At 42.0% G+C, this 12,773-nt stretch overlaps 1 protein-coding gene across 1 annotated transcript in view; it reads right to left on the reverse strand.

Annotated features, from left to right (window-relative positions):
- Positions 1–1,507: 1,507 nt before the first annotated feature.
- The window catches only part of slf1 (SMC5-SMC6 complex localization factor 1), a 40,119-nt gene continuing 28,853 nt past the window's right edge, over positions 1,508–12,773 (reverse strand). Inside the window, exon 18 of the mRNA XM_062417723.1 lies at positions 1,508–2,251. Coding sequence (XP_062273707.1) covers positions 1,755–2,251 — 497 coding nt within the window. The 3' untranslated portion in view covers positions 1,508–1,754. The remainder of the gene's footprint in view (positions 2,252–12,773) is intronic.

The following is a 12,773-nucleotide window of genomic DNA, read 5'->3' on the forward strand; positions in this document are numbered from 1 at the left end:
CCCATCCCCTCTAACCCCCTCCTGCTCCCTCCTTCCCTCTTTACCCATCCATCTCCATGCTTAAATATCAACAGGCTCGAATCTGTCACTCCAGAGGGCCATTGATTTTGTTTTGCTGTTTTGAGGAATCCACTTGAAAGACAATAACAGACTGTCCCCCAAGAGCAGCATCGCAGACTGATTATAGCCTCCTCAACAAACACACTCTGGCTCATGAACGATGGCTTTTTATAATGCCTGAAGGGACCATTTGAATACCTGATATGTGTCTACTACTGTATGTAGTTATTTTACAGAAAAATGTGGTGACTATTGTGTGGTATTGCATCCAAATACCATTTCTTCTCTTTGTCATTTATTATTTGGTTTTGGCTATGTTTGCAAGCAAACCAAAGTGTTTTTATTTTGTATGATGCAGATAAAAATAAATTATATAAAGGAATGTATCAGACTGACAGCTGTAAAGGAAAAATAACTTTTATTTGCACCAATTTGAATTGAGACTATTTATTTTTTAAATGATACTGTACATAGCTTACTACTTATTAATTTATGGTTGTATTTTATACAGTATGCCTGTTGATGGTCTGGTGATAATATTGTAAAGTAGGTGTATGCCTGCCTCATTTTCAAAGATATGTCTTTTTCCGCCTGCAACGTTGCCTGCCTATGACATCATCCTCATGTGCCCAGTTCTGACCAGTTTCATTTCAGGACAGGAATACTGTATGAGCTGCGACATGGATGGGTCAGGAGAGGCAAAAGTCATGAGAAAATGTATATATTTCTGGTTTGAGAAATTAAATGCATCTGATGTATGTTGCTTATTTTGAAAGAAAACAAAAGATTAACATGAGATTAAATATTTTTTATCATCTTCAGAAAGTCTGGATTCTTGCAAAATGTGCTTTCCACATAGACATGCCGACACCGGTAGCAGCAAAGGGAATAAGACTATTCATCTCATTCTCAAACAGTAACCGCACTTCAGGTTCAAATCCCCCCTCTCCTCACCTCCGTTGCTCCATCGCCCACTCCAACACGCAGGCCTAAGCCCCTCTCCTCATTCATGTTCAGCTTCAGGAAGTGGCTCATTCCTCACTGCTGTCTGTGTGTCTGAGACCCTGAGTGCACATCAGTGTCTCAAGCATCTCAAACCATGATAACTTCTGTGAGAACTGATGTTACTCTTTGAGAGTGGTCCCCACATGACGCTGTGCGAAATGTAAAAATGTAAAACTCAACTCATTTTTCTTTATTTTGTCATAAATAACAGTAGCATCTGTTGAAAATTAAGAAAAGTAAAAAAACTCACTTGAGGTAGTAACAGTCTACACAGAAATATTAGTGTTGCTATGGCAACATTTTCCACGTCAGAAAGCAACATTTTCCATTTTGGAAATATCTGTTAAGTATAAAATATTTGACAACAAACTATGTAGTGAAATATAACCAAATTATGTAGTTACAATCAAATTCTTATACAACTGTGTGTCTGTAGAAATGAACCTACAGTCAGCTTTAAAAAAAAAAAAAAACACATGCAACACATGCAGCATTTACCTAAATGGGAAAACAGGAGAAGGCAACATTAGTTTGGAAGCATGCATCAACAGAAGGCCCCGAGGTGTGTTCTAAGGTCATGGTGGATTATATAACTAACACAGATGCACTTTGGTTAACATTTTAATCAGGTCGTCTTTCTTATTTGTGCACTTCATGTCTTTTTCAATATGTTTTCCATTGAATAAATGTCACAGGTCAGCCATTAGTGCTTCTCCCTGAGACTTTAAATCCTCTAGTACCTCCATAAGCAACACAGTGTTCTCTCCATTGCACTCTTTCACTGCCTGAGACACCTGCCCCAGGTAACTCCCTCTGCCGACCTCCAACAGTGTCTCTGCATCCACCACCAGCCTCACCGCCCGCTGGTCTGTCCAGCCCAAAGTCACTTTTTTGAGGGAGTCCTTCTCCAGGGCTCGAACCAGCCTGTTCCCCAGACTCTGGATCTTGTCATTGGACTGTGTGCGGCTTGGAAGCCCCCTCTCCTGCCGGTAGGAGAAAATGAGGTGTGACAGCAGAGAGGATCCGGCCTCCAGGAGGGGAAGGTTCAAACCCCTGGACACATTCTTTCTCAGGGTAGAGTCACCGACCTGCGCGCTGTGGAGGAGCTCCTCCCTCTGACTTGTTGCAGTGACAAGATCCAGTGCAGTCTGCCCATTTCCATAAGACTGTTGGAGGAGAAATGAGCCTGCAGGGGACAGAGGAACACAGAGTCAGATAACGCAACTTTACTGTCCTCAAAAGAAGAACATTCATCTCACAGCTCGATGCTGCTACGTGTTGCTTCAAGGTGTTGGTACATACGCAGTACACATAACGAGCTTGTTCGTCCAAGATGATATAATGATGCCTGAATAGATTGTACGCATGGGCTCAGCGCTTCCCTCTTTAAAGCTGACTGGTTCTCTGTCTGCTGACTCCTTCAAAATGCAGCACCAAATGGAAACAACCTGAGACATTCATGACTGCAAACGTTTTCCTGTAAATACGTGTGACAGGCATCTATTTTTCTTGCCCTGCTACATTGAGCGACAGAATCGATGTTAATATGAGTATTTTCACAAAAATGAACTCAAAAGTCAACTCAGATTTTTTCTGGTTGCATGGAACACTTCATCTATACTGTACAAAGGCAGAGAGAGGGTCTTTAAGAGGTCCTGATTGCTCTATAGAAATGAGACAACTCTGCATGAAAGCACAAGGATAGCAGCACATTATGTATTCAGCATGTCACAACCTTCACACACACACACACGCAAAACAGAAAATCTAGATACAGGCACTACTCAATCATTCATGCACTATGATCCGCCAGGATTTATTCTACCTTTAATAAGCTCATCTTTATGTTGCCTCTTGTCACGAGCATCACCTGAAAAGTACTTGTGAGGTAAAATTAGCACAGAGGGCATTTGGTGATTTAAAATTATATTTGATAACATTCAGCTGTACTTTTGGCAAGCTGCAATACAGAAGGATTTGATCAAATTTGAAGTATTTGGTTTTGAATGGAAGACTTAAGAGGTTAATGAGTGTAATGTGAAGCATCATTATTAAATAAGGCGGAAGAGACACTGCACGGGTCAATGGCAGAACACAGCAACAGATATAAATAGTGTGCAGACACACACATGAACCTACATGCTATACAGCACACACACTAATACAGATACTCCCCTCACACACACACACAGTGTAATGATGAGTTAAAGTGAACAGCTGTTTTCCCACTGGGCCTCAGTGCCAGGCAAGGCTTTTAGCTCAGTCCAGTGCTAACTTCAGCTGACACCTTGTCGTAACTGTGTGACGGGTGGGTCACTCTGTGTTTGTGTAAAAAGCACAGAGGGCTAGTGACCTGATGGAGGCTCCGCTTTCCTGTTAGCTTTTTGATGTAATGCTGTGAGTGAGCTCATTTCTACAGTATCAACAGTAGCACTAACACAGGGAGCTACCATGGGTGACAAACTCGCAACAGACCTTGACTGTGACATCAGAAAATTGCTGTTAAAAGTTCACGCTTCTTATAGATGTGAAAAAGTGGTTTGCAAGGATGATTTGTTCCAGCAAAGTTTATGAACTAATCCAAATTGTTTGTGACTGCGGCACAAATACTCTTGGCTTGAACTTTCAATGAAGATAAGCAGTAATAATTTAGTGAAAGAGACAGATGAGGCACGCTGATGTTACAAACACAAATATCTTTACATCATCACCAAAATATCTCCAGTAACCTTGCCTTCACCCTTTCAGACCTGCCTCTCCACATTCAAACTGAACATGACAGTCACAGATGAATGCTGCAGTTTTGTTTGTTTTTCTCTATCAGAACAAGAAAAGTTACAAAGATGACAATTACATCCCCTCTTTCTGTTCTTCTGCTTTGTCTGTTCACACTGAAAGCCATTTCCCAGTGTCAGACAGGCCTGTGTGCACTTAGCCTACATGGAGCAGGTCGAGGTAAGTGTGAGCCCTTTGTTTGCTTTCAGATAGACCCATTTCTATGGCAAAATGCTCTTGATGGCACTTGACTGTTCAACCTCAGCAATGCTGCGCCCACTTGTGAGCAAGTTTACAGCTCTGTGGAGGCTTGGCATGACACACAGACGACTGAAAGGCTGTTTGATACTACTGCTGGCAGCTGTTTCTCTTTGACAGACAATGTGGGGCTGCAGAAAGCTTGATGTAAAGGTGGGACAATCATGTGTGTGTGTGTGTGAGATGCATTGTGACATAAACCACACTTATTAAGCCTCCCAAATGCCATTTTGACAAAAAGACAGAATGTAGCGTTCTTTTAAATGACACAATATTTAAAAAAAAAAAAAAAAAAAAAAAAGTTAAAAATGGAACGTTATGAATTCCGAAATTGCTCTCCATCTCTCTGCCTGCCACAGAACTAACACTATGTGTAGCAGTTATGAGATAATCGGTGAGAGCTCACGAAGCTGTTAGCGGGGAAGGTCAGCGCTCATCTACCTTTTAGTGCTTCAAGCCTGAGTGGCAAAAACTCAATCTGCATAAATTGTGGCATTAATCTACATAAACTTTTACATAAGCGGGGAAATTTCAAATGCAGGGGTCAGGCGTCGGGGGCAGCAGTCAAGGACGTAAGAGCACAGATTTGATCAAAGTGGCCACAAGAGAAAGACAGAGGGGAGGGAGAGGGAGACGGAGCGGGATGGTGTGTGTGTGTGTGTGTGAAAGAGAGAGAGAGTGAAGTTGCACACAGCAGGTCATAATCACCAGGTTCCTATAACAAGCTGTCCTCACCATTATGCTCATCCAGTAGGAGTGACTGTAATGTGTGAAGCCAACCATGGTGTGACACATTGCCGAAAGGTTCAAGTCCACCAGAATGTGGATATGTTTGTGTGTGGGTTTTTTTAAACCACCACTACAGTACCCTATAAAGACAATCACAACACGATGTCTGCTGGAAAATGGATCCGCCATGATCACTTCTGGATGAGCTCTAAAAATAAAAAATAAAAACAGGATGGTTTGGAAGACTAAGGTTGTTTTTCATTACAGTGCATCCTGTTCAGTGCCTTTCTTTGAGAGGACCAGCCTTGGACCAAGTTCTGCAAGGAGCCTTTAAGCATGGGAAGACAAACCTACGCACCTTATACAATGTTTCCTACCTGAGGAGGAAAAAAGAAGAGTGGACAAAGTTTACTTTCTCCACTTGTACGTAATACTGCTTTCCCTGCCACAATACAGGGGCATTTGAACTGCTTCTCAGTCATAAATTGTGTATTTGTATGGGTGTTGTAATCTGTTGGATGTAGTACAGAATTACATGTAACACATAAAAGACATAAAACTGAACGAAAAAAGGGGCTAAATTCAGATGTCTGCAGGAGAAAAAAACATTCATAGTGTATGTGCATAAACTAAATTGCTTGCTACACCAGTGACTCTTGATATGCATGAATTTCCTTCCAGTTAAGTAAAATGAAACTGCTACAGTATGTTCTCCTCTCATGGGAAATTCAGTTGTTGAAATGGCAAAGATATGTAAACGAATATCACAGAAATAGGGATAATTTAAGCACAAAGCATCAGACAAAGCAGCGCTTACACTACAAGCCAGATATCACATTACAAATGCAACAGAAATCTTGTTGCACTCGGGTTTTATGTGTGCAGTGACCAACAGGAAATGTTCCCTTTTACTGATGACGAAAATTGGAAATGACAATAAAACTGATACAGAAATGCAATCTGCTACTGTCTTTCAGTCCAATCTAACCTATCACTGCCTCTTTTCTAGCTTTCCTTCTGTCATGTCTGTCAACCCCAGCCCTGTTCACTCACATCATCAGCAAGTGAGAAGATAGAGAAAGAAGTGCAAGATTGAAAGGCACAGTTTTCCAGCGTACCCTGTCGTCATTGTGTCAAAACCAGCTAACAGACAGGCTCAAATCGGAGGGATGACACTGGTGTGGGGAGGACAGGTCCACTGCAGCATGGCCCTGGGCTCAGCGTGCCTTTGATTGTAGATCTGTTGGCCTGAAAGTTAACTGTATGTGTCAATGCGTGTTTTCTGCTGATTGTTATATTTAGATTATTTACCTGCCTGAATTTCTCTGTTCTATTTCCATTAAGTGTGTATTTTACCTTTGGCTGATCATCTGTTTATTTATCTCCCTGCCAGAATTAGAATCCTTCACACACTGTACAATAGAATCCTCACTGTCATCCATCATGGCATAGAAATTACAGTCTTATGTACTACAAAACAGCCTAACTGCACTACATACAGATATCATTGGACATAACCAGTGCTAAATGATACATTTACAAACAGAAGTCACGAAAATAGCATCACATGCTGTTTATTTTGTACAACACACACACACACACACTTATGAGACTCTAGGCTGGGGAATGGTTTTGGTGCAGGGCCGGTGACTGAAGTGAATCCAGGTGCTGGCGCTGGGTGTCAGATATGCTGCAGTGGAGATAAATACAACACCTGGGGTATTACATGAGAGCACAGGGTAATTACACCATCCTTTGTGTGTGTGTGTGTGTGTGTGTGTGTGTGTGTGTGTGTGTGTGTGTGGGTGTGTGTGTGTGTGTGTGTGTGTGCGTGGGTGCGTGTACATGAATGCAAAAATGCCCCACTAAGACCTCAACTCTGAAGCTACGGCAGAGGGAGGGAATTCACATGCTGAGCAAAAGCCACCGCCTGATGCACCAGCCAGATGCAGTCTACACACACACACACACACACACACACAGAGCGCAAAGCCCTTTGGCCTTTAGAGGGCAGGCGAAGACAAGAAATATAAAAGCAAGAGTGGAGGAGGGGAAAATTGGTGCAAAAAGAGGGAGGGAGGGAAGGAAAGAAAGAAAGATGCAGTGCTCCCTCCCCCTATGTCTCTCTCTGGTCTGAGGCTGGGGCTGAGGCAGACAAGCTGTGAAGCAGGCAGCTCCACAGCATGGTAAACATTTCTCTCTCTCTCTCTCTCTCTCTCTCTCTCTCTCTCTCTCTCTCTCTCTCTCTCTCTCTCTCTCTCCTCTCTCTCTCTCTCTCTCTCTCTCTCTCTCTCTCTCTCTCTCTCTCTCTCTCTCTCTCTCTCTCTCTCTCTCTCTCTCTCTCTCTCTCTCTCTCTCTCTCTCTCTCTCTCTCTCTCTCTCTCTCTCTCTCTCTCTCTCTCTTGCCTGAGAAAGAGAGGCAGGGTGAGTGTGCGAACTGCAGCCAGGGGCACGGCATCACATATCCACAGGGAGCTGCTAGCTAGCGACTAGAAACCACAGCAAAAACAACAAGGCCAACCAAGTGAAGCACCAGAGCAGCCAGCGGAGAGGCATCAGATAGAGGAAAAAAGAAAGACCAGCCAGACATGTGAATGTGCTAAGATCTCTCTCTGCTTTAGCAACAGTGACTGAATGCTCACTGATTTTTTTCTCTTCCCTTTTCTAGTGTGATATTCAGCAGATAAAAAGGAAAGGAAAACATGGCTGGGAAAAATGTGGAAGGTCCATTAGATGAAGCTGTTGGGCCAATATCTTGTATCTTGTTTTACATATAAGGTAAATACAATTAACCAATATTAATGGAAGACCATTTCAACATAGCCAGTGAAAGGATTGTCAGTTTAACAGGCTGTGTCTGATTAACGGTGTTCAGGCACTGATTACAGTCAGATCATAACCTTTTACAGGAGGTGTGGAGGGGTGATAAGGTACAGTAGGATGTGAAGGCATGGACACCAGCAGCTGCCTTCATGTAATCCCCTGCCACTACAACACCTCTGGTGAGAGGGGGCATCAGATATAGTCTGATTTACTGGATGCTGATCAGCAGTGGGCGATTAGCATCTTAAATGATCAAAGTGGAGCCCTAAATGAACTCTTAACTGGTCTCTTATATCAAAAATGGCTAAACATTACCATCAGCTGTTGGATTTAAAATCATGTTATGCACTGAATCTTCATGTGCAAGCAGATTAACGGTTTCCTATGATGCTATTAACATGCACACAGACGCAGTTAGTTAAGCAAACTCTGAAGTGCTTAATTTGACAGAAGTAGACTGAAATGTGCCCACAAATGACTTTATAGGAAAGGGAAATCAATGCTAAATCCATGAACACAGAAAACATCAAGGTGGGGGTACGCCGAGAATGAACTAGTTTGTATAATGTCTTCTGACCACATTGGAGGGAAAAAGTGAGTATAACTGTTCCAAACAGCCACACTTCAGGAGTGGGAAACTTGCCATGAGGGGTGACATGTGAAAAGTGACAGTTGTGTAAAGAATGAAAGAAGAGAGCGGGAGAGAGAGGTTCAAACAATGCTTACCCTGTCACCTCAACAGACTTGGCCAATCCCTGTGTGAAGAGGGCGTGAATGTCCAATTGTGAGTGACTGACACTTTAAAACAAACCTTGACTTTAGAATTCAGTTTCTGAAAAGCTCTCATAGGCACAATGAGACCAGTGGCAAGGACCAGTGCAGACTATGTGAAGTTGGTATTTTCTTTATCATTAAACTCTCGTTTTCATACACAGCACACATGGTGCAAAGGTAGAAGGTGAAGCGCAACAATATATGTGTTCTGTGCAAATTAAAAAGTGCAAGGCGGAGTGTTCATTTAGTTAAATAAAAAATAATCTTTGATGTTGCTCCAAGAATCTGTGTCCAACAGTAAGCAGAAACTGATTACTATTATTGATTATTAGGGAAAATAATTAGAGGCGAATCAGGAAGGAAGTAATCTTTTAGAAATTTTCTCTGGATTGTTGTGGAAAGACACACAAAACCAAAAGACATTTTGTTATGCGAGAAAGAACACAGGTGTAAAGATGGCCATATTCTCTTCATCCGCCTCAGGCTCCTAGTATAGGGTATGCTGGCTTACAGTGACACTGTTTTGGCTTATTGAATACAACGAGTCATCTTTAATGTTGTTAGTAGCACCTGTGGTTTTCCTACTACAAGATGAGAGGCCTTTTATCAATCATATACTGTTTTACACACAGTTTTGGCAACATTAACAATATTGTTGAATGTAACTGTGCTATTATAAGTCTCTTTTCTGACTTTTTATTTGACATTGTGTAGGGAAAGTCACACTTCATAACTTCTGCCTGACTTTAGACTCTTGATGAATGAGTAGGTGCTTCCACTGTGTGCACATTCTTGTAGCGCTCCAAACTCTTTGTTTTCTTGAGATGTTTTAACAATTTAGAGGTGAGCTAGAGGTGGCCTTCACAACTCTAACAATTAAAAGACTAACACTCCACAATCACTGCAGGGTTTAGCTCGTCATTGAAAGACTGGTTTAAGCAAACACACTTAACTGCTATTGAATGTCTTCTTCTACACTTCATTTTCACTATATGGCCAACTCTGCCAGAGTTCAAACGTCACCCTAATGTTGACTTTCAAGACCCCATGCTGACTTATTTTTAATTAACTTCAAATGAGTTAAATTCCTCTTTTGCCTGTACTTTTTAGCAACATTATCTTTTTCAATATACTATTCAATTCCTTGAGTTGTTGTTGAATGTTTTAATTTAAAGGGGGTAAAGGGAGTATTAACATTTTTTTTTTTTATGGAGTATACGATGATGTGAGTTCAGGGCTAGAGCACAGACAAAGAGAATGATCTTCATGGCCAACAAAACAAAATCATCTCTGGCCCACGACCATGCTGTATTTCCTTTCAATCAGCCCAGAAGGTAACAAAAAGAAAGAACTAAACCTTGAAACTCAGCTTTCTTTTGCAGATATAAAGAACATATTTTCAGCACTCACAAGTTCACCTCTCTCAATTATCATGTAGTCCTATGAAGTGTAAAGCTCAAGATGGACCTTGCAGTTGAAGAGGGCACCAAAATAAATACAAATAATTTAATGTTCCCTGGCCTTTACCCTTTCCTTCTCAGATAATCTAGCTCCTGGTGGCCTTCATTTTCACTAAATCTATCAAGAGAAAAAAAAGCCAAGATGTGTGTGTGTGTGTTTGTGTGTGCATTACAAATGCAGTGCTGAATGGAAGTCACCTGACGCAGGCATAAGCGACGGCATCCTAAAACTTGTGCTTGCATTAACATTGTAGTTAACATCCTATATTCATCCTCAAAACGTCTTACGATATCAGTACTTTTGTGGGCAACGGTTAATTGAAACCAAAACATGTCAGCAGACTTAAAAAGTTCACCTTCCAGCAGTAATATGGAACAAAGAAAGCTTCACTCAGCCACAAAAACACAAATCTACATACAGTATCTCACAAAAGTGAGTACACCCCTCACATTTTTGCAAATATTTTATTATATCTTTTCATGGGACAACATTATAGAAATGAAACTTTGATATAACTTAAAGTAGTGAGTGTACAACTTGTATAGCAGTATATATTTACTGTCCTCCGAAAATAACTCAACACACAGCCATTAATGTCTAAACAGCTGGCAACACAAGTGAGTACACCTCACAGTCAATGTCCAAATTGTGCCCAAACTATCAATATTTTGTGTGACCACCATTATTATCTAGCACTGCTTTAACCCTCTTGGGCATGGAATTCACCAGAGCTGCACAGGTTGCTACTGGAATCCTCTTCCACTCCTCCATGATGACATCACAGAGCTGGTGGATGTTGGACACCTTGCGCTCCTCCACCTTCCGCTTGAGGATGCCCCACAGGTGCTCAATTGGATTTAGGTCTGGATACATACTTGGCCAGTCCATCACCTTTACCTTCAGCTTCCTCAGCAAGGCAGTTGTCATCTTGGAGGTGTGTTTGGGGTCGTTATCATGTTGGAAAACTGCCCTGCAGCACAGTTTCCAAAGGGAGGGGATCATGCTCTGCTTCAGAATGTCACAGTACATGTTTGAATTCATGCTTCCCTCAATGAACTGCAGCTCCCCAGTGCCGGCAGCACTCATGCAGCCCCAGACCATGACGCTACCACCACCATGCTTGACTGTAGGCAAGACACAGTTGTCTTTGTACTCCTCACCAGGGTGCCGCCACACACGCTTGACACCATCTGAGCCAAACAAGTTTATCTTGGTCTCATCAGACCATAGGACATGGTTCCAGTAATTCATGTCCTTGGACTACTTGTCTTCAGCAAACTGTTTGCGGGCTTTCATGTGCATCAGCGTCAGAAGAGGCTTCCTTCTGGGACTACGGCCATGCAGACCAATTTGATGCAGTGTGCGTCGTATGGTCTGAGCACTGACAGGCTGACCCCCCACCTCTTCAACCTCTGCAGCAATGCAGGCAGCACTCATTCGTCTATTTTTTTAAGCCAACTTCTGGATATGACGCTGAACACGTGGACTCAACTTCTTTGGTCGACCCTGGCGAGGCCTGTTCCGAGTGGAACCTGTCCTGGAAAACCTCTGTAGGATCTTGGCCACCGTGCTGTAGCTCTGTTTCAGGGTGTTAGCAATCTTCTTATAGCCTAGGCCATCTTTATGAAGAGCAACAATTACATTTTTCAGATCCTCAGAGAGTTCTTTGCCATGAGGCGCCATGTTGAATATCCAGTGACCAGTATGAGAGTATTAAAGAGAAAACACCAAATTTAACAGCCCTGCTCCCCATTCACACCTGAAACATTGTAACACTAACGAGTCACATGACACCAGGGAGGGACAACGACACAATTGGCCACAATTTGGACATTGACTGTGAGGTGTACTCACTTGTGTTGCCAGCTGTTTGGACAATTTCTATGTTCCTTCAATACAAAACCAACTTCTCTCATCTCTAACATTACAGAGTTGGAAGAATGAGTGAGTAGACTAGAGGATGAGCAAACTAACGAGAACATCAATCCTGCAGCCACAAAAGCGGACATACAACTTTGACAGACAGGCCGGTTATAGCTGAAGACAGATCCAGACATAATATTTTCAGATTTGTTACGATACCAGAGGGGGCTGAAAAGAACAACACTACTACATTCCTAAACAAATTTATGGATGGATCATGCTCACAGGATCAGGACATGTCTGCAAGCTGGGGACAAGAACAGTGGTTGAATGATAATAGCTGCAAAGATTGCCAAAACATCATGGAAGCAGCACGGGAAAAGAAACGTGTAATATGGAATGGCAAACAGGTGGTGATTTTACCGGATTACCCGAAGGAGACGCAAAGGAAGTTAGAAACATTTCCCCACTGTCAAAGAGCACTCCATGAGCGCAAGATTGCATTCAACATGCTCTGCCCGGCACGTCTGAAGATTTTCACAAGTAGAAATAGCGCACATATGTTTGACAATCCAGAGAAAGCAATAGAATACATCCAGGGTTGCTGATGGTCCTCATGATATTGAATGTTTAGGGATGGTTACCCCTAGTTTAGAATCAGTGGATAACTTTTCTACCCAAACCCCTATTTGTTTTCCTTAACCCATTATCTGAACATATTTCTGGATATGAATTTTCAAAGCAGGGGGCTTTTGGGCTCTACTTGTCCTGTAAGTCACGGACATAAGTGGATTACTGTTCTGTTATATTTCAACACTATTCTTGGTTCTAATATTCATTATGGCAGACTGGTTTTATGTCTGGTGTTTGTGGATGTCGCAGTGGTGTTTGGTAATGTCTATATTTTAATACAAATACATTAATATTGTAAATGACCAGCAAACATGAATGAACTATGTTTTGCAATTAAAAGGAAGATGATTTCGAGGTAACTGAAAACTAGAAACGACTTATAATATTTTTGC

The sequence above is a fragment of the Scomber scombrus genome, chromosome 4, assembly GCF_963691925.1.
Source record: "Scomber scombrus chromosome 4, fScoSco1.1, whole genome shotgun sequence".
NCBI classification, from domain to species: Eukaryota; Metazoa; Chordata; class Actinopteri; order Scombriformes; family Scombridae; genus Scomber; species Scomber scombrus.